General features: G+C 37.7%; 1 protein-coding gene across 1 annotated transcript; it reads right to left on the bottom strand.

Annotated features, from left to right (window-relative positions):
• Positions 1–13,048: 13,048 nt before the first annotated feature.
• Positions 13,049–25,877, bottom strand: LOC143695938 (protein-glutamine gamma-glutamyltransferase 5-like). The gene is made up of 12 exons (XM_077191176.1): positions 25,342–25,877; positions 24,779–25,021; positions 23,726–23,844; positions 23,077–23,205; positions 22,662–22,839; positions 21,582–21,714; positions 20,769–20,872; positions 20,424–20,666; positions 18,699–19,025; positions 17,694–17,851; positions 17,240–17,373; positions 13,049–16,293 (listed from the first exon to the last, which is right to left on the bottom strand). Exons 2-12 carry the CDS (start codon positions 24,975–24,977, stop codon positions 14,586–14,588), a joined length of 3,432 nt encoding a protein of 1,143 aa, XP_077047291.1. The 5' UTR covers positions 24,978–25,021; positions 25,342–25,877; the 3' UTR covers positions 13,049–14,585.
• Positions 25,878–26,276: the final 399 nt, after the last annotated feature.

Raw genomic sequence — 26,276 nt, 5'->3', positions numbered from 1 at the left:
GTATTTACATTCCAAAACATAAGACTCTTAATGTATGTCATGTCCATAAAATGGAAATATTTAGCGTGATGCTACACCCTGTAATTCCTGATGCTTATAAGCTTGCCTGGGAAAGCTATATTAACTCCAGCTGTGCCTTTCTGGTGAAGCATGAAGGGTATTTTTGGCATGGATTGTTTATGTGTTGACAGGGAGTTCCCAGTGACTTAGATATCTGATCTTGACCTTAATAGTTTTTTGACCTAATTAAATAGGTTTAAGTGGTAAAAAAATGTAAGCTACATGGGTATTTTCAGGTTTGCAGTAAAATGGTGTATATATGAAATACATAGGTTATTTCAGGTTCTTTCTCCTAAAATTCAATTTAGAGTAAAGGATTAATCTTGAAAAGAATCATACAGGTTTATGTGACTCATGAATTATTGTGATTGATAGGCCCTTAACTTGACTGAAATTATCTTTTCTCACTGGAGTGTGAGTTCAATGCATAGCATATGCAGTGTTTCCAGTTTGTGAATGAATAAGTTCATATCATTTTTCCACAGCACGCTGAGAGGACGCAGCATGACACAGTCTGCTATATGAGGAATTGATAAGGAAAGATCATGCCTATTCAAGCAATCACAAACAATTGCTTCTGCAGTTGCAGTCAGGAGAAGAACCTAGAAAGCATTCATGGAAAGATATATTTCATTCACCTCATCTTTTACCGCAATGTGAAAGTGACAGCGAAACCAAGTACAGAAAAAGAACAGATCAGCTGACTGGGCAGGGGCCTTCAGAAATTAACTGCTCAGGAGTGAACACAATGCTCAGTAGTACAAGATCACTGCATGATACACACAATACATACACTTATGTTTATAGTGTGTGCATCTGCACTAGAATTACAGGGCAGAGATGTTCTTTTAAAGCTTAACCTCTCAAATCTCCATTATGCACTTTGCTTTATATTTCAAAGTCATCTCGAAACACATGAACAGCATTTCTTTTGTGCAAGTTGACCTGGAAAATCAGCTCCACCTATTCACATGTACTACTGAAGCACATATTCTTGGGATATTGGATTTTCAGCATCAACTGCTCAACATTACCACTTCGCTTGCATTTCCATGTAAACATACTTTTAAGAACCAAGGGGAAAGCTAGTGGGCACAAAAAATGGTCCATATATGCTGTATTCAGTGCAGCTTTTTCAGAAGTAGGGAGCCTAGCCTAACTCTTAGAAGGCATCTCCTATTCCTGATACTCCAGGACAGGTCTACCTGGAAAAGGAAGAATGTAAAGCATCAGTCACTTTACTCATTGGGGTTTTTTAAATTCAAAATTGCATAAACATGTTTCAGAAGAATAGTTCATTTTGAATAATTTTTATCTTACTGTTATGTGTATCCTTCATTTGTCTTAATTAAATAGCATTTTTCCTGTACTGGATGAGTGCAATTTTTATTAGCCGAGGAAGGACATTGGAAAGAGTTGAAGATGGACACACAGACATCGGGACTAAGTTCTTAATGACAGGGACATTCACAAACAAATCCTTCTTAAAAACAGTGGGGATTAAAATTTGCCTGTACTATTGTTTTTTTTCCTTCTTTCTGTATTTGTTTAAGGAAAATGCTTGCAAATGTTATCCAAGTGACTCAGACTTACTCATTCAAATAAACATTTGCAAATACTTCCTGCTCTCACTTGTTCTACGCATTTTATTAGCAAAAGCATTCAGATTATTCTGACTACTTGGTTGAACAAAGAAAAACTAAACATTTCTGAGATAGTTTTTGATGGTTTTGTACATTCTATGCAGTGAAACAAGTATATAAGTTTACATATTCATATTTGCAATGAAACCACTTATTTGTAACTCCTTGAGGAGGAGTATGGCCTTGGATTTTTTTTCCTTTTGTAAAGAAATCTCCTGTACTGTTTGGGTAAAAATAAGTAGACTCAGAGGGATGTTCAAATACATGTCATGGTGCTAAACACATCCTGTAGACTCTCCAAAGCACAGAGCAGGCACTACCAATAAAATGGTCTTCATGAAAAGAGACTGTAACTACCTCCATAAGTATCCTGCTGGAAAAAAATTAAAGGTCTAAGTTTGAATGAGAAGCTCTGATGAAGTCACAGAAATCAAAAGAGTACAAGTATTTGCCCTCCTGAGTTTCATTTTGTTGCATCTCCTCATGTATATATGCTTATTTACCAAAATCCATTCAGAAATAAGTAATAGTGGGAACATTTTAGTAGCAACTATGTTCATCTGATTTCCCCTACTTTTCCTGTCTTTACTCATTACTACTATGTAAATTATAGAACTTACAGAGAATTTCTATAAATTATAGAGAAAGACCCTATCACGTTTAAATGGAGTAGAGCTTTACACTGCAGTTTCATAACCAGTTTAATACGACATAAGCTAGCTCAATCATCAAAGAGTCATCCCACCACCCCCTCATTCCTGGGTGATTATTTCTCCACCCATAACTGCAGGCACATGAAGTCATATGGCCTTGCAATGAACTACCTCAGGGAAGCCATCTGAGATAATTAACCTGGGGAAAAAGAAGCCAACAGAAAAAAAAAAAAAAACCAGCTATATTTAAATCTCCTTCTTCCAGCTGGGTGTTTTTTCAAAGAACCTTCTTCAGCTGTCTCATGGTGTTGGGATTTTTTTTATTTTTACAGTGCAAGAGACAATGCTTGAGTCAAGAAAACACTGCCAAGAATTTCAGGTAGTAGTGCCACCTTATGCAGACCTAAACTAACATGAAATGATGTCATCTTCATGCAGTCAATTCCGAGCACTTCAAAGAGCTATTAGCTAAAACAAATACAATGCTACTTAAAGCAAAATGAAAATAACCTGCTTAAAAAAAAACCCCAATGAAATATGAAGTAAAAAGCATATTTTTAGACTGCATGTCATGTAGAAACATTCAATGCCAGCATATATATCTATGGCTTAAAAAAAGAAGCAGGAAATCTGTGAATTTTTCACATATTTAAAAAAAAAAATCAAATTAACTGTGTTATTTCACAAGCCAGCTTCTGTTTCCTGCGTAAGTAAGAAAATGGACAGGTATCTTGCATCATCAGAATTCACCTTAGCATTTGTTATTTTTTCATGAAATGAAGGTGAATTTCACAGTAGGTTAAAGTTCATAAAGTGAGATGCTGACAAATGCAGGCACGTACATGCAGAGTTCTGAGGACTTTGGCTTGGAGGCACTGTAATTCTGTACGTGGCCAGTTTGTTTCTTCAAACTTGGCAGTTTGCACATCCCACTCACTCTCTGAGCAGTGTAAGCAGCTGATTTGTACCAAAAAACCAGGTCAAGATCCACAAGTCTAACATTCTTTAGCACACTTGGCACTGATAGAATTGACATTACTATAAAGTGCAGCTACCGTTTTCTTTCATGGGGGAGGAGATGATGTTGTCTTTTGTATTCCACAGACTGTTGAATAGCTCATCCTCACAGGAGAGGGAAATACCCTTAGCTAGAAGAATGACATATCACTTCATCCTAGGCCATTTTGTGCAACATATCTAACATATCTTTCACTTCTCATTTTGAATCTCTGCTGCTGAACTGAGAGAAGTGTATGGGGCAGGAAATTTCTGAACTATAGAGAAGCAATGAGAATGTCTGAGCAGCCAAATATTTAAGGTATTAGCCTAGGAAGAGAGAATCCCTGTTTTCCTGTCTGCACTCCAAAATTATCTCCTGGTTTTGCTTTTCTTAGACACTTTATCAGGTACTGGGTAAAATATCGATGTGGTGCTTAGAATCATATGCTTGCTCCACCTTAACATTGATACTGTAAAATCATACTGTACCTCAGCGTGAGTCACCTACAGCCCTCCATGATTTGTTCCTCTGATCCATACTCCCTGCTGGACAGTTCCAGGATCCTTTGGCATGGTGAGTTGCATGGGATAATTTTGAGAGAAGAAACTTCCTTTGTTCACTGTGTGGGAATTTATGATATTTGTTCGTGTGTTTGGTTACATTTGGGGAATCTGACCGCTAAAAATTCAGCAGTGAGGCAATTTGTCCATCTGGAAAGGGTCTGCCCTTTTTCGTGCTGCTTTCTATAAATTATTTATACTGTAAATTGGGGGCCTAAAATACAGGACCATAGTAATTAATAATAGTGCTTACTAAATAAGGAATAATATTATTCAGTATTGATGCAGCCATAACAATAGAAGTAGCAAATAATTCACAATTTAAAAGGAAAATTTATATTATTATAGACTAAAGCTATGGGGGAAGAGGAAACAAGGTTTATTTAAGAACATCTGCCTTTCAAGCAAATAACTTCTTCAACAGAAAATGTTTTTTTATCACATCAAGTAGAAAATCAACTTCTTATTTTACCTCAAGTTCATTCTTTCAAAAGTTCTATTATATATTTTTTTTTGCTTAGACACATTTGCTCTCTCAGTATTTATTATGAGTAACATTGTGATATTTATTCTTCACAGGCACACCTTAAGGTTGAAAATTTATTTGCAGCAGAGATGCAAACATCTCAATATTAAGCTCTGCCTTATCCCAATTTTCCAGGGATTTTGTCAGTAATTAGTATTCTTCTGTGTCAATAAATCATTTATATTTTCATTCTCAAACATAATTTCAGCCCAGAGAGAAACTGTAATAAATACTTATTATGCACATGATATATTACTAATGAAGAAGATGATAAATTGCTAATAGAAAAAAAAAAAGTATTGTGTAAGCCTTGCTGAAATACAGGTAATAAATTACTACTAGAATACTCAGAATACAATTTTCAGGTGATCAAACATTCTTATTAGATTTCGTATGCCCTTCATACACACAGTGCTCATCCAGAAAAATTCTACAGTTTTCTTCCTGCTCCACTGAATCCATCAGGACTTTGGACACTGATCTCTGTAGGAGCCAGGTCAAGTGAAGGAATGGTCAAGTGGGAATAAGTGAAGGAAGAAAGACATCTAACGTGATTTTATGCATCAGCATGTTGTCCCATTGTCCCACATGACCTCAAGTCTGAAATAAAATTGTCCAAGGAATATTTAGCAAAATCAGTCCTAGAAGAAAATGGGAGGAGTCAAAATTCTGACTGGGGGTCAGCATGCTTGTCAGGAAGCTGCTGGATGGAGGAAGCTGAGAGCCAAGTGTGACAGTGCTGCCATCAGGGCAGGGACCTCACCAGCATGGGATCTGCTCCGAAGGCTCCTGAGCAGGAAGGGCAGAGCAGGGCCTGAGCTGGGTCACGGCTGCAGGATGGGCTGGCAGGGACACGGGGATGGCGATGAGCTGAAGCCAGGCTGGGGTGGTGATCAGGGTCAGGAACGTAGAAGTGGGAGGCTCAGGGACACCTCCACCCAGCTCAGGCAAGACCAAGGGCAAGAGCTGCAGCTTTAAACCAGGTCAGGGTGAAGACAGGGAGGACCCCACCTCTCTCAGCCACTTGCACACAGCTCGGCTGCATGGCTGCATGGCTGCACCAGGCTGGACCCCAGCCCACAATGAGCCTACAGGTGAGTGGGTGGATGAGGGAAGATTTGCACACAGGAAGGCTTTGAAATGTTATGCTGCTCCTTCCTGGGGTTTTAATCATACAGTCATCAGCTATACGATAACATTTCCAGAGTTAAATACCAGATACCAAAGCAATTACAAGAGGTCAGACAAGTAGGACCATCTCTCATATATATAAAATATAAATTCAAATTTCTTATCATCTCAGAAAGGAGAAATATTCCCAGTGAACATTTGTCAAAGAAAGAGTTTGACATTCAGTTCAATAGTCTTGGACATAAATAAAACAAAATGGAGAAAGACTCACATTTTAATGAAAAATCCTTAATCCAGTAAATTTAAAATCAAGGATTTTAACACTGAAAGATGTTAGGCAAGGTCAAAAGTTGGAGTACAAGCTCTGCATTCCCAGAAAGCTCAAGCGGATTTCTTTAATAGTAAATCAAATATGTTCAATGCAAATCTTTACTCTTTTGAGAGTATGTATATTCTACCAGACATTAGAAAGTAGATGTCAAAATTTCTTAATTAAAAGAGGATATTTTAGCATCATTATATACTGATTTTAGACACTAGGAATGTCTACAAAATGCCAATTATTTCCTTCCAAATAAGTTACTTCAATGCTTTGATGAGGTTTAATTTTAAGGTTTTTCACATTCAAGCTCTAAATACTCCATTATTTTAGTTATCTCTCAAAAGGTTTTTTTAGACAAAACCACACATTTTGTTCCTGCCCCCCAAGTAACTTAAACTATTAAATCAACACACAGGATGTCTTCTATTTGGAGAAAAATAAAAATACTTACATTAGTAAGTACATTATATTACCTCTTTTTCTGATTAGTATTACTTTAATCAGACTTTCTGTCATAAAAAATGTCACTTGTGAATTATTCTATTTTTTTTTTTAACAGAACCAAGTAGTTACTTTCTTCCAATCCAATATCACAAACTACCTAGTAGTTTTCCTTCTTTTAATACCTGAGACATATGGTTTAGAATTAAAATGCTCATATTTCACTCTATTATCTTTTGGATATGGTGTTCACAGCTTATTAACTAGGGATTCATTAAGCCATATGGTGAGTAGTAGTTTCCCATCAGGTACGACTCAGTCAAATAATTAAACAGTTGCTCTGTTCTAAATGCACTTTTCAGTCCCAATGAGACAGGTGAAGATAATGCTTACTTAAACATTATTCTACTTAAGTGCACTTAAAATAGATTCATATCCTGATTTGTAGTAGCAAAACAAATCCAAATAGATGGGTACCCAATGTCATTATCTTTTAATCAAATACAAAATTGTGCCAAAAAATCAAGCGGGGCTCAGACCTCTCATTAAGGAAGAGCTCCTTTTGTCTTTCCAAATAATAATAGGGGTTTATCAGCTGCAATTTACACTTTAATAGTTTCTGACAAAACTCTTCTGCTCACATAAAAGCTTAGCAAAAGTATCTTAAAATTTGTAATCCAAATTGAGTTTGCTTCTTCAAGTTTTTTTATTGATGCAAAAAAGTCTAGCTGTGTTAAGTATAGGTTGTCAAATTTTGTCTTACTCCTACCTGAGTCCTAAGATGATAAACAATTTGCACTATATCCAACATGTATTGCTGAAAATTCCCATGTTCTTAGCTCTGAAGTGCTTTAAAATTAAATTATAACAAAAAAGTACACCTTTCTGTCCATTATCTGCTTTTATATTACAACAAAAAGGTTTGATTTTTTTTTTTCCTATTTTCAGATGTTTGCTGATTCACACAAAGAAAACCCCAGATAATGTCACAATTTAAAATACTCTTTACAATTTTAAATGGAGTTTAGCTGTTTGGGAAATTATTCACTGTAGAGGTGTCAAAGAATTATTTATGTTACAACTGAAAGTATACTTTTACTTCTTAAGATTTATATACAAGAGATTTTAGATCCAGTATATCAATGCATGTTTGTTGGTACTTGTGAAAGGAAGATCAGTACCTTAGCCCTATTGTAGCTTATTTTTAAACACAAGACCAAACTGAGTAGAACTAAACTTTTTAACAAAAACATAGTCAATAAATAATGTAATGAGCATCAAAAGTTGCAGAAAAGTATCATCCACATATTTAGTTGTTTTAGCTTACTCTTATTAGCACTATTAGCATTCATTTAGTAGTACTCTTCGTATTTATAGTTGTTCTACTGAAATTAAAAAAAAAAAAAAACCAAAGGAAAAATAAGTTAAAGCTATTTAGCTGCTTTACATAACCAAAATAACAAAAATGTAAACTATTTAATACTTCCACCACTTGGCCTTGAAGAGAGTTTCCCAAATAATTTCAAATTTGCTTGTTCTCCAGATATGGATCTTCTATTCAGAATACTTGTGTGTGCTAATTCTTCAGTCATGGCAGCAGCAGGCCTGGAGCTGGGGGAATCTGTACATGATTGAGATTCTACTACACTGACTGAAAAACGGCACACTGCTGCTGTGAGAAAACTTTATACACAATTAACACTTTTCTACCTAATTTTACTTATGCAGATGGAAATATATACATTTTGATAGGTATATTTTTAACTATAAAAATTATTTCATCTTTGAAAACAGTACCTGGCACAAGTTTTTTGCAAATGCTTTCCTCTGTCAGCTTTCTAGAGCTCTGTTGGCCAAGATATAGAAGAGGAAATAAAAGATGACATTTACAAGCAACTCAAGTAATTTACATCCTTACAAATTAAATCTTCTTGTAGATAGCCACTTGCTAAAAAGCAGCACATAGCTTTGAAAGAAAGCAACTGAGGTGAATGAATTGGGACAGAAGGAGTTGAACCAGAAACTTCTACTGAGTAAACAATGCCTTTTCTACATCATCTCTGTAAAGAGTAATGTTTAGGAGCCTTCTCCCTCATTTATACATTCATTTCCCTCTAAAAATAAATGAGGAATAGGATGCTATCTGGATGGCAATGTGTTTGTGGTCCAGACAAGGAGCCAGGAAATGTTAGGTAGTTTGCCTTCAGCTTTCTAGAGACACCCAAGAAAAAACATTTAACAAAGGAGTAGGTGGAAAAAATTTTTGTTATGGGGCTTAGGGACACCACTCAAAGCAATAGTTATATCCATCTCTCTGGGAATCAGCAGAACAAAGCTAAATCTTTCTTTTAGAGTACAACCAGCATCAAGTGCCTGGGAAATTTATAACAAGATGTAGTTTCCTATCTGATTCTTTGCTCACTGGAAATGAATAAGTCCTTTGCATCCAGAAATGCCCTTCCCAGACAAAGAAAATTACTGTCTCCTCTGTAATGGGGAACAGAAAGACAGCACCCTTCTGTTACAGATGGGAAAAAAGATTATACTGTGGGAGAAACCCAAGGAAAGCAAATCCTTTGGGATATTGATAAGATACTTAACTGTGTCCTAGATTTTGGGTCTAGCTTGGAACTGTACTCACATTTGGTGCTAAAGATGAACATTAAAGTGTTTCTTAAATACAAATTATGAGGGCTATTTATAAACTTTGCAGATATGTGTGTGTTATATCCATTCTCAGCACATCAGGGATTAGACCATTTAAAGGAATTTGGCCTGGAAATACCCAGCTTCTCGACCTTGACTTGGCTTAAGAGTAATGAGAAGTACACTGGGTTCAATGCAGATCTCGCTGGCACAAAAGTTGATACATATTGGGACATAAATCTCAGGCACCTCAAAACTTTAAAAAGAAGCAGCAAGGCTCCTGCAGGGTTTGCATATCAGCAGAATTAAGCAGTATCCATCACAAAAACTTCAGAATTTCAGTTTTGGGCATTTAGTCTCTAAATTTTGCCTTGAATGAAATAACTCTTCCATATCTTATTTCTGTCTGATCCATGGTCTTCAAATAAACTTCATACCTAATTTTATACGAGCATATGAAGTTTCACTGCAAAGTTTTTATAAACCAGGTTTCAATGAATCCTGTTTATCATTCCTTCTGCATTGATACTGTCCTTGGCAAATGGCCTCAGTCAGTGATGCAGAGAAGTGCACTTTAGTATTCACCTAATGTACAGTTGGGACCCCTAATGACTCATGCTATTATAAAATTGACTGAGATCACCTAAAGGAAAGAAACAAGATCATTACAAAAACCTCAGTATTCTCCAAGACTTGTAATGCTTGTGCTCTGAAGACAGAATTCCCTATTAGCTACTCTGAAATGTCTAATGAAGGCTGTTGCAGCAATTTTGATGATATTTGCAATTGAGGAGTCTCTAGCTATTCTAATTGTTCCACTTGTTTGGAAAAGAGGTGAAGGGTAAAAAAAGGTCAAAATGAAATTAACAGATAAGCAAAAATAAGCAAAAATTAGAGATGAAGATGCTACATTTAGCTCAGTCAGAATTATGGAGTATTTCTAGGTCAGGGTTAATAGCAAATGTCTCAGCTCTCTACCCAGAAACTGCTGTAGATGATGGATTAGGTTTACTGGAATATTTCAAGAGATTGGAAAAGCAAAGATTCCTGGTAATATTTGTCTCAAAGACCAGCATTTTCTTATTTCTAATGAATCTAAAGCCGACTTGACATACTGCCATAGTTTTAATGAAATTTGAGGTTTGATATTCAGAAAGAGGAATCAGAGAAACAAGAATCACAGAACAGATTTTCTAAAAGGAAATGGTAGATAGTGGTGACATTTATTTACACCATGAAGATTTTCCCTCCTTTACACATAACTCCTAGTTTTCTAGATATTTGATTTTGTTGTTTTTTCCCACCAAATCATATGCAGCAGTGAATGCTCTTTATCCAAATACTGCAGCAATGATCCAAAGCCTGCACTAAACATGTCTTATGGAGAAAACACCCATGCAATTTCAATGTATGATGGGTAGTGAACACACAAAAAGGTACAGATTGCTCAAATAAACAAAGCTATCTACTGAACACCATCAAAAGCAACTTTTCTCAGGAGAGGAGAAGAAGAAAAAGTTATGATTAGTTGAAAAGTTGGACAGGTGTGGCCAATTAGTCACAAAACATAATTTAAAATCCAAATTAATGTGGTAGCAGACTTAATCATTTCTATAAACAAGTAGCAGAATAGTAATGAGGGCTCAGCTGTTCACGTACGCTGAATTTGATCCTTGGGTTGGGAACAGTTTCTGCTTTCAGCCCTGCATTAGTATCTTGTACTAAACTTTTATTCCAATGTTATTCAGAGTATAAAAGCACAAATAAGCATAAAAGCACACTGTGTACCATACCTTGCAGTTCAAAGACAAAGGAGAAGGAAGAACATATAAAGGTGAGGAAGAAAATCCTCCCATCTAAGGCACTGAAGAAAAGAAAGAGCAGGGATACCTGTAAAGTGTTTGAATAGGATTTCCTTATACAAATAAAGACATTTTCTTAGGTCTGAAAAAGCACCTCTGGAAATGCAGCATGAAGAAATCAACTTTTGAAAAGTCAGATATAATGGAAGTATACAATAGGTGACATAAAATTGCTGCTTAACAAAAAAATAAATCCTTGTTATCTTTTGCATTTTGAATATTTACACATTTTCCTGGTCAGCATATTTAATTCCTTTATTTTTATACAATTCATAGTATATATTCCAAAATATTTCGGCTTATTTTAACACTAAATAAAATTACTACAGCGTTTCCTTAATTTAACCTTTTTGTCTGACGCAATATATAACATTTAATTTACCTCTGTAACTAATGGTTGGTAGGAAATTTGTCCATTGAGTTATACCTTTCAACATTTTTCTTGCAGGTAATGGAATATATAAAAATAAATCACATTTCACTCCAGTATTTTATGGTATGCTGTCAGCAAATGTCCAAAGAAACACAAACCTAAAGCATTAAAAGTGAAACCATTAACTTGCAAATAAATCACAGAAACTTCTCATTCAAAAATGATTTGTAAAGGTCTAATGAACTGTTAGGGATAAGAACTGAAAATTACCACATATTAGAATGGTAATTTTCCTCATCTCTAAAATAAATACAACCTAATTTCAGCTGGACACAAAAGTAAATTCCACTAGTCCCATTTATACTTTTAAACCACAGAAAGGGTAACTATAACAATGCATGAGCAAATACCTTCTTTCACATTCATCACCTAGGGAAAAATGTGAATATATTTCCCTCACTTAAATAAAATTCATGCCTGAACTGAGATTAAAATTAGAAATTTATTCCTGAACACATAAATATGACAGTACTGTATTTAATTTCTGACAACTATAACTGCCATGCTTGAGTTGGCTTTTCATTCTCTAAAATAGACTTCTTTATGTATCACACCACATTACTGAATACTGTTAATCTTCAATATATTTAATACATTAGGCAAAAAAAAAATTAATTTCTTGTGGGTTTTACTGCAAGAGAGTATATTTGAGACAGTCATTTTGGTCTGACTTTGTCAGTTTGGGGAAAAAAAATCACAAACAAACCAAGCCACCACAAAACAAAACAGAAATTTTGTGGAAATTTAAACCATGTCTTCTGACAGGAGTTACCTTATAAATAAAGGAATTACCTTATAAAACATAGGTTAGAGCCTTCCATTCATAGATGCCTAAGAAGAAGATAATTTAAATTCTGCTGGGTTTTGTGCTTTTTGTCATTATTGGTTTGGGGGCTCTTTTTCTTTAGTTGTCCACATGTTGCCCACCCCCTCTGCCCCCCCCCCCCAGTGGGTAAGAGACTGTACAATGGACTTTGATAAGAGACTACGAGCTACCCTTTGTTAATGTCATGCTGTATGAGACAACAACAGCCTCAATATCATTTATTCAGTATCAGAATAATTTTGAACCTAAAGGATTTCTGCCTTTCTCTATGGTTTTAGCTCTAGTTAGAATGAACTTATTCCACTTTTCAAAAGCAATGCATATTCAGCATATACATCAGAAAGAGTGTGAGCTGAGGTCGCACATGCTCTCAGCAACTCCAAAGACCAGATCTTTGGAGCTTCTGAAATATGCAGTCAGGTTCTTTCTCAGAAATTAGGAACATCAGAGAAGTCATGCCACTACTGGGAAAAGGAATCCGAAATGTCATTTGAGAATCATGTAGCTACCAAGTACTATTTACACTTTTAAAAAAATCACATTTTTTCTTAAGGAAATACTGTCACTATCTTATCTATCTCTTCCTCTGCCACCCAAAGGTTTGTTCATTTTGGCATTTCTGTGGATTGAAAGTTTTACAGAGCAAAGGAAAAACTGATGCAACAAGTGGAAAAGTTTATTGAGAGAAAAGAGGATGGCTTCATTTTTCCTCTAACATCAAACTGAGTATTTCAGGTAAAGTAAGAAATCTATAGATTTCCCCTAACTTCAGATCTTATTCTGAAGCCTTGATTTCAGACCTTGAGGAAAAGAACAGGAAATTTAACAGAAATGAAGTGGAGGGAAGATATCACAAACCATTTCACTTGCAGAGATTTAGTTTTCACCTTTTAAGCAGTATTACTGAAAAAAAAAAAAAAGAAACCAAAACAATGGAATGACAGGTGGTTTTTAAATTTTTATTTTTATTGTCAGTCAGGCAAAGAAATTCTCAGCACATATCTAACGCAGACTATTGAAACTGTGTAAAAAAACAAAGTCACTGAGTTATGATCACTCTACTACAATATCCAGGCAAATCTTTCTTCTACCCTACTCAGAATTACTATGCAGTTGATAGTGTTGGCATGTTCATAGCTACCATCTGACACCACACTATCTCAAAATCCTCAGAGGGTTACTCAATTTCATCACATAGAGGTGTAAACTACAATGATACTACTGAAATACTATTGCTACATGGCTGAAGATTCTGCAGCACCAGCAAAATTACCACAAAACCCCACTAACACACTTGCTACTAAAATTAATGGACTACTTTACTAAAGACAAATAATGGAGGGATGGGAGGTGATGTTAGTAAATCCAAAATTCTTATGAGCAAATCTAAAATTCAGGGATAGTTTCATTATGACAACGTATAATTTCAACTCCTAAAACATCTGGAGAATGTTAGTACTGGAACAGTACCATCATCTGAAAAAGACGCAGTACATTCCACTCACCTTCTTAAAAACTTTCAGCTGGGAGGACTGATGTTGGAAAGGAAGGATAACAGCATACTTCCTTTTCTAAGTTCAGGTCTAGTGGCAAATTTCTCCTAGCTATATTCAATCAAAAAGGCACAGCTGTGGATTTAGAGTTTTTCCTAGTAACCTAAATGCATACAAGGTATGTGAGAAAATTTTTGAAATATGCTATATGAAAAACAGTCAGTTGTGATAGCCAATATATTGTATTGATTATTCATTGAGTTTTTCAGACTTTCTAACATGACCTCTGTATTCTTGATACTAGGTTTGTAATACATCAAGAGCTGTAAAACTAAAATTATTATTTAAAAAAAGAAAAAGGATTAAAAAAAAGAGATACAGTTAAACTCTTCAGCTGATTTGTAATGATTTAGTTGCTCTGCGACCTCTGCAGTTTTCAGTGTTACACCGCTAGGGAGACAGAGTGCACGCAGAACTGACCTGAGCCACAACAACACTGGGGTTCAGGTGCCCAGTGTCTGTTAGATGAGACATAAGACACATCTGCTGTCACCTCTGCAGCATTCCAAGGACAGCACATTTCATGCAGGGAGATAGATTTGCTATGAGTGCTGTAGCCCAGGGAGATCTGAGAAATGTGCATTGCAAAAAATCAAGAGAAGAGAGAGTGAAAGCACATCATTTATAAAACAGCTTGACTGAGCAAGTAAGTCTGATTACCTGCACTGTGCCACTATTGTCACGATGGCTCCACAGGGAGCACATTCATTTGTCATTTCCACCGTACCGTATCTCAAGACATACAAGTATTACATTGAATGCATCCCTCAGCAGTTGGCTCACAGCCTGCTTTCTGGCACATCTCAAATCCATAGATAAATGCTCAGGAGCAGCAAGCTGCTCTTCATCACCCTATTTCTAACCTCTTGTAAAGCATCTGCACACAGGCTTTATTTCACTGGCTTCATGTTTTCCCAGGTTACTCTCCGTTACAGATATCTGCGTTTGAAATAGGTGAGAGTGCTCCTTGTGGGACTCCATGGCCTGCGGGACCCTGCCAGAGCCAGGGTACTGCCAGAGGGGCAGGAGCCGGAGCGAGTCAGGGTGGCATAGGCAGAGGGAGAGGGGGAGGTGGAGCGGGGGAGGGTAGCGTAGCCAGAGCGGGACAAGGTGTAGGAGGAGCGGTTCAAGGAGCTGTAGGGAGGGCGTGTAAGGGTGCCGTAGGTGGCACGGGTCGAGGAGTAGCCCAAGCGCCCCTCGGGGCTCCACAGCGATCGGGAGGTGGGAGCCCAGGTGGAGCCAAAGCGAGAGGTGCTCTCATAGGAAGGGCCCCACTGAGAGCCACACAAGGAGCGAGAGCCAGAGGTGCCCACAAGGTGGGAGATGGAGCGAGAGGTGGGGCCACAGAGCGAGCGGGCTGTGGGACCTGCCAGGGGGCGCGGGGATGGGGAGCACGGCAGGCAGGCCGCAGCCGAGGAGTCCAAGGGCTGAGCGGCCGGCGAGCTGGCAGGGCGGGCCCCCACGGCCACCAGCGAGGCGGAGCTGGGCGAGCACAGGGAGTGGGCGGCGGGGGGCCCGACGGGGCGGGGAGCCGGAGAGCACAGTGAGTGGGAGGCCGGGGGTCCCACGGGACGCTGGGGCGCCGGGGAGCACAGCGAGTGCGATGCAGAGGCACTGCCCACCTGCAGCACTGTCGGGGTGCTGCTGCGGTCAGCGGCACGGGGCACTGGGGAGGCCACTGGGGAGCACATGCCGTGCGCTACGGCGGCATTCAGGGGCTGGGAGGACAGGGTAGCCGCTGGGCCGCACTGAGGCTGGGTGGTGGGAGAGGGTGTGGAGCTGCAAACGACGTGTGAGATGGAGGCACCGGGCACTGAAAGGGGAGTTGCAGACTGGATGGGGTTGCCAATGGTGTGGATTACTGGAGAGCACATGGAGTAGGATGGCGGAGCAGGCATAGGGACTGCCTGGGTTGCCCCATTGGGACTGGGGCCACCCATGAAGTGGGTCAGCAGCGCACTCACCGCATTATTTGCGGGGACAGAGACGGAATAGGACATCGGCCCCCCTCCACCTCCAGAGGGGTGTGGGAGCACCCCTGTCGTGGGAGCACGACCTGTCTCAAACACCACGTGAGGCATAGTGGTGCAAACAGGGTTGGATGCTGGGGCTGGCATGGAGCTGTACATGGCTGGAGCCATTGGAGTACACGTAGCAGGAGGTACAGTCTCGCATATGACACGGAAGCCAGGATCGCATCCCATCTCAAAACCGGGATTGATGCTTGGATTGAAGCCTTGGTTGCAGATGGTGTTGCATAAGGGATGGCCTGCAGGGAGGTACACAAAGTCGTACACAGGCTGTCCCCCTGCACTGCAGTTTGGGTTGCACACTGGGATACATATGTATTCACACATGGAGTTGAAGGCAGGGTCTGCCACAGGGACAGCCGTTCCGGCTCCCCCAGAGCCGTTCATGGGGACGGAACCATTCTCACACACAGGGAGTGACCCGTTCTGGCCGATGGGCAGGACACCATTCTGGCCTGCCGAGCAACACACTTCAGCTTTGGCACATCCCTTGCAGTAGGCAAACTTGTGGCACCCGAGGTTGGCCAGGAGCCGGTGGCAGCCAAGCCTGTAAGGTGTAAACTCCACGATGGTCCGTGCCTGTTGGTTGGATGCCAGCGTTCCCAAACTGGAGCAAGACAAATAAAAGAATTAGGACCCTAATCCTTAGCACTCAGAGACCTACAAGATGTGTGCACAAATTAAGTTTGATTTGCTATGACATATTTTAGAAACAAACTGTTATGACAATTTTGTTATTCTTGTCTTTTTCCAAAAAAACCATGTTTGCTGTTGTGAAAAGCATGGTAAAAGCTTTTGTCCCAAGAGAAGATTTGGAAGACTCCCACAGTCACTTCTGTAATTGGAATTGGAAAATCATTTGTGGTACTGACTTGAATTCTTAAAAATCCACCCTTCTGCCTCAAAGGTGTATTTATTGCTTACCATTTCCAGCAGTTCAACAGGACAGCTTTGTGGAATCCACTCCATTACTATTCAGTGAGAACAATTCTTAACTTCTTGCCCTCAAAACTAGTCATACTTTTTTCAGTTCTCCTTGTCATGAAGAGAAGCAATGTATATTAATGAACAGCTACTTTTCCTAGAATGTTACAGCACCTTGGAAGCTTCCAGTTTCCTGTGATTAACGTGTTATGAGCTTAGAATGCATATTGCTATTTCTCACTGTTGTTCTCTAATTGTTCCTATATGTGGTTAGTGCCAGTTCATGAATATTTAGAGGAATTTTATTATAAATTCAATAGGATTGTAAGGGACGGGGGACCTAGCTAGTACTTCTTGTAAAGAGAAGTGCAGACAGATATTTGATGCACCCACTTAAATTAAATCTTGAGAAAAATGAAGCAGCAGCATTCCTTGCCAGCTTTAAATGATCAGTTTCAAGAGGAGTGAGGCTTTTAATGGAGTCTCAAACTAATAAGAGGCAAAATGTCCTGTTCATGTGCTAAACGCCAAAAATATCAAAACTATTTTCTCTCTCAAAACCTGTTCTGAACTTGCACACCTTAGTCAACCCCCAGTATTATCCCCATTTCAAGAACTGATGAACTTACTCAATGGTCATTGGCTCTTTGAATAAACCACAGCCTTCTAATGTCATTACACAATTCTTCATATCCTCCTGGAGAGGATTACAGAAGGAGATCTCTGCAGTACATGGTACTTTCAGTCTGGGTTGGCTCAGTAGCTAGTTAAAAAAGAAATAAACACATTTTATGTTTTTTAATCCTTACAAAATTTACAATGAGGTAAATAAATGGAAGGGGAAAAATTAAAAGATTATTAATATGCATTTCTTTTTGACTTGCTTCTATGATCTCTATATATTACTAAGTCAACTATTTTACTTTAAAAATCACACTAATCTCACTAAATTTTAAAAAGACAATAAGATAAAAGAAAAGTGTAAAATATTTCAAGTTTATTTGCATTGTACTTAGGACGTGGTCAATAATAGTCCCCAGGTCTGTTCCTTAGATCCCAAATTCCATAATTAAAGTTACTTACCTTTACAATAACAGGTGGTCTGTTGACCACAATATCCCTGCTCACCATCAGAATTTCTCCACACTCTGGGTCTGAGACAGCAACCACTTTCATAATGTTGTGATCACAGAGATAAGGTCCATATTGATTATATGATATACACAGTGGAATTTTTTTCACTGTAAAAACAAATTTTTTCTTTTATTTTTCTGAATTTTTAATTAATATTTCCACTTTCCTTCCTCCTAAAGTTTAACTCACACTTACAATGGCTTAATTAAATATTAAGTTATTGTGACATCTTTGAAAATAGACAGAATTTTTCCTGATTTAGGGTGATACATTGCTATCTTCAGCAATCAGTTTCGCAGTTTTCAATTCATCTATTAGTGAATTTTCAAGATTAGTTGATGATAATGATGATGATGATTATTAAGCAAAATTTGGAATCTTTCCTCCCAGTGCAATTCTTAAAATAAGAACTCAAATATAGGCAAATTAAAGACTCATAAAATAGAATTTTAATATCGGTATGAAATTTCGTCTTATAATGGTGTGGTTTAATGAAAGAGATCTTGTTTCTTCCTGAAAAAAGACATTAACCATGAAAACAGGTGTTTATGTTCTGCTACACATTTGCACTTCCCAGCATATGGTGTGCCTAGGTGCTCTAAGCAAGTGTTTTTCTTCTGGCCAAAGAAAACATTGCTTTTCTGATAGACAACTGCAGCTTTATCTTTGTGTTGAGTATAGAGTACAGAATTGAAATTTTAATGAAACAATTTTTAAACTATCATAAGTATCTCTAAACCTTGAGAAATTAAGGAAAGACTACAATTTACTTGTCACTCTACATGTAGTATTGACATGGTGTTGATTTTTGAGTGATCACCCTAAAGGGAATTCAGATGTCAATATTTAACACTGCACATCTCACTTCCCACCACTATTAGGAAGTCTCCACAGATCCTAAAAACCAATTAGCTCTGAAAAACAGCAGAGTATTAGACAATTTCACCCTCTTACCTTCCCTTGGACCCAATGTGACATTCACACAGTCTTTCCAAAATTGATCCATTGGGACACCACTGTAGGTTATAATTTGTGCGCACAAATTAAACTTCAGGGTTTTGCTCTCATTACGCAAATTTTCAAGCAGCCAGTTCAGCTGGACATCTTCACCATACATTGGGCAGTTGGCCATCTTTAACCTCATATTAATTCCAGAGTCACTCAGAAATGGGTTTTTCAGAGACGATAGCTCTCTGTCGATATGACAGTTGGAAGCGTTGCAGTACCCTGGGTGAATCCTTCTGTAAGCCCGGTAATAGGCTTCTTTGTTTTTCACAGAACCTGTTGAAGAAGATATATGATAATGAATCTGCTGGAGGCACAAGAACCCTATTATTATTCTACCCAAATAATAAAGATAATTAAATTTATTGCTTCTTCTTCCTGAAACCCAAAGTAGCAGGTTGTTGTAGAACGAATGCATGAGATAATGAAATATGAGATACAGCAGACTGAATGCACAGAAGAAAATGAACCCCTCAGGGAAAAAAGAAAAAATTATAAACCTTATTTTACTTTTAAGTAGTTAAATATAAAAAATGGTCATGTAAATCTCAAAATGTATAGTTAGTACAAAACTGAAAATATAACTCTCTAAAAGGATAAAGGTACCATTCTCTCAAAAGACAAAATATGCCATTAAAACAAAGAAACTGTCAATTGTTTTCCAACCAACCAACCAAAAATAAACAAAAATTCCCACAGAGCTTGCAAATGTACAATCAGCTGTGATCTACTGTTCATTCCTTTATGTAATCTTGCTAGTTGAACTCCTCCTTGTCTACTGGAATATGAAAATCAGTATCCCATGACCCAAAGTAAGAGCACCAGAATATGCTAATAATACATGAATTGAGTAAGTAGGCATATTTTCTGACAGACCCAGTACAAGAAGCAACAAGTAAGGTGTTAATCCTACGTTTAGAAGAATTTGTGGGTTTTTTTAGGTTATCTTGAATCTGCTAATATTTAAAACTATTTTCAAGGTGAGACAAAACATATACATATAAATAGTGTTATTTAAAGGGCTGGAATGCACATCCTGTTAAGAGCTGGTAAAAACTTTGTCTAGTTTGGAGAAAAGGAGGCTGAGCAGCGACCCCATTGTTCTTCCTAGCTTCCTGAGAAGAGGAAGTGGAAGGGGAGGTGCTGAGCTCTTTCCTGGTGTCCAGTGACAGGAAGCATGGGAATGGTTCAAAGCTGTGCCAGGGAAGGTTTAGTCTAGACAACAATTTCTTTATTGTGAGGCTGGTCAAACAGTGGAATAGGCTTCCAAGAGAGGTGGTTGATGGGCCATGGTTGTCAGTGCCTTAAAAAGAGGTATTTAATAGTATGTTTCAACTTTCACTTAGTCCTGACATGTGAGGCAGTTGGACGAGATGGTCATTGTAGGTCCTTCCAGCTGAAATTATCCTATCCTATCCTATCCTATCCTATCCTATCCTATCCTATCCTATCCTATCCTATCCATTAGTATGTGCTTTGTTTGAATCATCTAAATATATTTAGAAGTTTTAAAATCAAGATCTTTGAAGAGAAAAGCATCTGCCTCTTTCTCAAAAATGAAAAGACAATTTCAGATTGTTTTGCACATTTAAACACAGGAGAGATTGCTTTGATGCTTTTATATGATTACCCTGTAAAATTTCCTCTAACCCATTCAATATGTTTTCATCCTACCTAGTTCATACTTGTAAGCTCCAGTGATATCTTCAAATTGCTCACTGCCAACACTCTTGGTGATTAGGCGTTGTCCACATGGCCATGTGTCACAGAAAAATTTTGTTCTTTTGGCATTGTTTTGGGAAAGCCAGCCAACATAGTTAGAGTTTACTCGAGAAAACATATGATGACCATCATAATCCAAGTCCAGTTCCCCTTCCCTGATGCTTCGAACCCATGTAGGACCACTGCAAGCTGAACCTAAACCAGAGAACAAAAATGTTATAACACATTGTAACCTGAATAGCAGGGAAACTCAGCAACATAATCTGAGTAAAATTATTCCAACTATAGTAAAATTACCTCTGCCTGTTTCCAGAGGTGTAGGATCCAGACACTGCCAGTCACCACAGCACTGATTTATATCTCTGCGAGCCATCCAAGATTCATTCCAGCAGTGGTATCGCCTGTAGAATGAAGGAATACTCAGTTAAAGATGTCTCTTGGATTACCAAATTTAACGCCTACGACAGAGGAAAACCATGTCAGTGATAAGTTTTTGATCAACTGAAGATTTTATATCTAAACACTGTTAATGACATTTATGACAGGAGTGGTTTTATTCACTTTATATCTCTCAGGCTGGAAATTTGTTCCTGAACCCCACAGCCCTGATTGCAAAACTTGTTTCTTTTAGTAGATAACATAAAAACACAGTTCGTTAGATTAAGTTTAACAGGCATTGAAAGGTTTATAAGAATTAAATAATCCATTACAAGGAGCATCAGGAGGACAACACAGGTATCAACCAAGTGATTATGACTAAAGATAAAAGTCCAAATTAGGGATAAATTTTCCCTAGCATTTAGTGATCTACTGTACACTTTTACAGCTTCTAAGCTTGATGGCCTTATTTGTTTCAGCTGAGAGTGATAAGCAAGCAGCATGGATTCTCACAAGAGGTTTTGCTTTTTTCTTTTTTGAACATTAATATTGAGTAGACTGCCTCTTCAGTAATGTCATGATTTTGAAATGCACTATTAGGAAACTGAAGAGCATTACGCACATAAAGAAAGAGATACACCAAAGAGAGACACCAATCTGCTAAATTTATATTGTTTTTCTTATCATGTAATTTTTAAAAGGGGAAAAGAACTATATATTTTTCTTATTTACCATAGTTTGTCTTTGCCACACAGGTTTTTACCAGTAGAGTCAAAAATCTCATTGATACCAAGGGGATTCTCAATTGAGCAAGGAAAACAGAAGCTTGTGACAACACGGCTTGGAATTCCCAAACATCTCATCACTGTAAGAAAAAAGATGAATGAATCATTACAAATCACAATTAGTCAGTCAAATCCTTCACTTATTTTATAAATTATTATCTTATATTCTAATTTGCAGTTATAGAAACACAACAGATAGGAAGCAATATTTGGCATGCAGTATCTTCGAAATTCTTTTTAGTTCTTGAAAAGTAGTTTGAAAAAAAGCCTAGCAGAAAGGAATGGTTTTTTACTCTTCCATCTTAAAATTAAAACCAAAAACATCCACAAAACCAGATGGTTTAAGTTCAGAAATCATTAACGTGATTCTGCACTAATAAAACTTTTTTTTTTTTTTTATAAATAGTGTGGTACATATAGATTCACCTACAGAACTCCGATCTAACTTTCTTCATTCAACGTAGAAGCAGATTCAGTAGATAAATGGTATAAAGCTGGAACTCAGATCTTCTGTCTGAAGAGTTTAGTGCACTATTATCTAATCTTTTGCATCAAAAGGAGAATATAGCCTAATGCACTTGTGTTTTGGAGGAGACATTACTATAGATCTTCCTGTTCATAACTTAATGCTTTTTCTTATCCTTCAAACATCACCCAAAGCATAAATTTTGGCTCCACAATGGGGTTGTGGAGGTTGTGTTGGTTTCTTCCAACCCCAACTACTCTATGATTCAACAATGCTGCACTTGCTCTGTGTTTTAATAAAAATTTCAGTATTGATAACTGCATGATATAAAGGTCACAGAGAAGATGGAACTACTTTTCTTGCTCTTCAACCTGTATAGGAAAGCAAAAGGTTGATAATAAACACTTTATCAGGAGCATGAGAAAAATATTCAATTTCTTTTCTAGTAAAATTCTTACAAGTGAAATTATTCAAGTAGTTTTTAGGGTCAGAAGTTTTTGATCCTTGTTTTCTTTCTTCTTTTCTCTATGAACTAGGTAAAGGCAAACTGAATTATCATACCTGTGCACATTACTGAAGCAAGAGATCCACAGTACCCATATCTGACCGGCCTGCATCTGCCACTGTACCACTGCTGTAGAATAGGGACACTTCCATTCCAGGAAAATGGCTTTGTTCCTTTCAGGTAATCATTGTTTTCTGGAATCTTCATGATACTGTTAGTGGTATGGCTACTTATCTAAAAAGAGAAAAATAATCCAATCTTTTCCAATTGCTGACCATGTCTTCACATTCTGAGCATGTCTCAAAATCATCAAAGATTAGCATTAAAAGTTTAATTTTCCTGTGAATCTGAGCACAGGAAGGATTTCCCCTGCTCATCTGCCGTGTTAGATTACTGTGCAGTCTGACCTTCTACAATATAACGAAGTGTGACCTGATCTATTCCCAGATCTCTCACCCCCACAGATCTTACCATGTGATTCACCACCATGCTGACATGCACGGGGTCATTGCGCCAGCAGTGGTCACGATCAGAGCCGTGATGGTAACTCGCACCCATATCTAAGATCTTCAAGCAGATATCCAGAATTCCATCTTCAAACTGAGGAAAAAGACAATAACATAGGCATCATGGTATACTGATGTTGCTAAAGTACCTTTCTTATCAATAATCCAGTCTTTTTCAATTATATGAGTTGCCTTTCACCTCTCCTGCCCTTTTTTTTTCCTTTTTTTCTTTTTTTTTTTTTTATTTTGTTAAATCAAGCACAGCTCCTAGTAGTCTGCATGGTATTGCCCATCTGCCTGAAGGAAAACCAAAGGCAAAAACATGTAATTTTTACTTATGTTTGACCAATGGAATAATTTTCCTTCTGAAGCACAGTGTTTGTTCCACCTGTTCCCAGAACATTGTGCAAGTTCCCTCATTTTACTAGATAAAACCTTTGTTCCAGTTATTTGGGCTACAGTGAAATTCTCAGACATTTTGGTTCATGTATACATAGTCTGAACTGATCCTAAAAACCTTTGCACTACAGAGGCACACATTTCTGAAAAAATACAAACACTTCATTTATCAGTATATGGATGTCATCTATTTCTGAGCAAGTATCAAAAAATACCTGTCCAAAGTGCCATGGTCGAGAGGTTATGTGCTTGTGGACTCCTTCATACAGTATTCCATGTTCATTCAGAACATATTCTTCTCTATGGGCCTGATTGTCCAAATATACAGGGTCATCTGGAAAAGATGAAGAGCTTTCATTCAGACAAAATGTACCTTTCTAGTACTTCTGTGTTTCTGCATCACTGGATCCCTCTTTCCTTTCCTACCAGTTTTTGATGTATACTTTTATGTTGAAGGTTGTGGGCTCTTTAAGCACTCACAGACAATTCATTCCTACTTACAGCTAGATAATATCCTTATTAAGTCTCTCCTGGCTGTAGAACACATTAATGGAAGAGTTTGCAATTTATCTTCACACTAAGCTGTTCTACAAGTCAAACACTCAGCAACATAGAGTTGTGTATCTGATTTAGATCAAATCAGCACAGACAATGTGAATATTTGTCATGTAATGATTTTGGCGAGGTCCTACAGACTCCAGAATTGCTTGCCACCTGAGCCTGCTCCAAAGAATTTAATTTGTATTTGTACTGTATTATTTTATGCTGACAACACAGTATTCACAGAATTACAAAATGGTTGAAGTTGGAAGGGGCCTCTGGAGGTGATCTGGTCCAAGCTCCAGCCAGTTTCCCAGGCCACATCCAGATGGCTTTTGAATATCTCCAAGGATGCAGACTCCGCAACCTCTCTGAGCAACCTGTGCTAGTGCTCAGTCACTCTCAAAGCAAAAATGTGTTTCCTGATTAACAGAGGATATTTCCCAATGCTTTCTGTCCGTCAAGAAGCTGTAATAGTTGTGGGGAAAAAATTATACCTCACCCCTACTACCACTAAAAAAAAAAAAAAAAAATCTAAACAATGGCTTGAGACAGGCTTGAACTTGGAGGAAAAAGATTAAAAAGAACAGAATTAAATCTCTCCTTGATTCTCATTGTTTCTGTTACTTCATCCTTTACGCACCAGTTAAATAATAAATAACTTCAACAGTTTTACTCATCACTAGTTATTTTTCTTAAAACAATCTGATTGTCATTAGAGTTCTTACCTGCACACCAAGGGTTAAAAAGGACATAAAAATCTCCAAGACACCGCTGATATGTGTGACCACAAGATGTGATTTGCATATTGAGAATATAACGGCCAATGCAGACATTGGAAGGAGGAAACACGCTGATACTGATGCATTTTGGCTGATGAACTTTGTAGGAAGCACTCCAGCAGGTTTGATCCAGACATCTGCCCATTGGGAAGGTGCATTTTGTCTCATTTGATTCACAAGGTCTGAGGCCTTTTCAGGAAAATAAAAACCACTTCCATCAGACTACTAAATAAAGCACATGTAAAAGGCTGGTAATTTGCTTAGGCATCATTTGCAAGGCGAAGCTCCCAAGGGTGGATTTCTTTTTCACTTGTCACTTCTCTAGCAGAGTGAGAAAACTTTACATATTAGAAGAACTGCCTGATTTAGGGGAAGGTAGTCTCTTTACATGGAACATGAGTAGGTTATAGGAATATGAAGACTATGAAAGAAGTCTTCTGGAGTCTATGGGAAATACTATTAATTAACAAGGGACTAGGAAAGTCTACAGAGTGCTTGGGAGTGACTACCTGTCTCCACGGTGAAAGCAGCCTGGTCCACGGAGTCATCCCATTCCCGATTTTGGAAGCGAGCATATAAGCTAAAGGCTTGCCCTCTCCTTATTATCTGTCTGTCAGTTCCGAAGAAATGGGTATTATGTATTTGACAGTTGGAAGGACAGTTCAAGTCGACTTCTCCCAGCTCAATAACTGCAGGACAGAGAAAGGACCACAAAGAAAAACCCCATATAATTAAGTTCCCAGCTTCGACTGTGGTTAAGATTAAGTGACAGAGGAGACAATGATGAAAGGCAAAGATAACTCTTTAAAAATTCATTCAAGACTTTGTTCAGAATTCAGCGAGACTTAAATTGAGACATACATCCATAAAAGTTGCTTTACAAGTTCACCACTTTCCTAGCTTGCAGATGGAAACTTGTCTAACTCTTTGATTTTTGTAGCTGTGCTACAAGTTTCACTTCTTTTATATAGTGCCTGATTTTATTATAAATACCTGATGCTGAAGACCAATATTAGTATCTCTGCTTGAAAAGCTGACTTCGCATTGTAATAGTCTCTCCACACATTATAACATTCTGTCTAGTTACAGTTTTGCACATGCTATCATTTGAGATGTTTGAGTTTTTTATAAAAGAAATAAAAAAATTAAATAGAATAAATAAAAAATTTGACAACATATGTGTATTTGAAAGCTTAAGTGGCACTCCAAATTATTTATGAAAAAAATAGATATGTATAAATATCTATCCAAGACTTAAAATAATGTTAAATATGCATGCCATGCAGATGTCTCAGTCTGCACTCCCAGAGTCATAAAAAAGTTTGCAGATATCATTGAGGAACTCAATGGAAAAGGAAATATTCACAAATTGTGACATTTTAAAATGCTGACAATCTATCCCAGGTACTGTGATTAGCTTGACAAAAATCTTGGCTGCTTCCCC

Source organism: Agelaius phoeniceus, chromosome 1, assembly GCF_051311805.1.
Source record: "Agelaius phoeniceus isolate bAgePho1 chromosome 1, bAgePho1.hap1, whole genome shotgun sequence".
NCBI classification, from domain to species: Eukaryota; Metazoa; Chordata; class Aves; order Passeriformes; family Icteridae; genus Agelaius; species Agelaius phoeniceus.
This window is presented reverse-complemented; position numbering and strand designations above follow the sequence as displayed.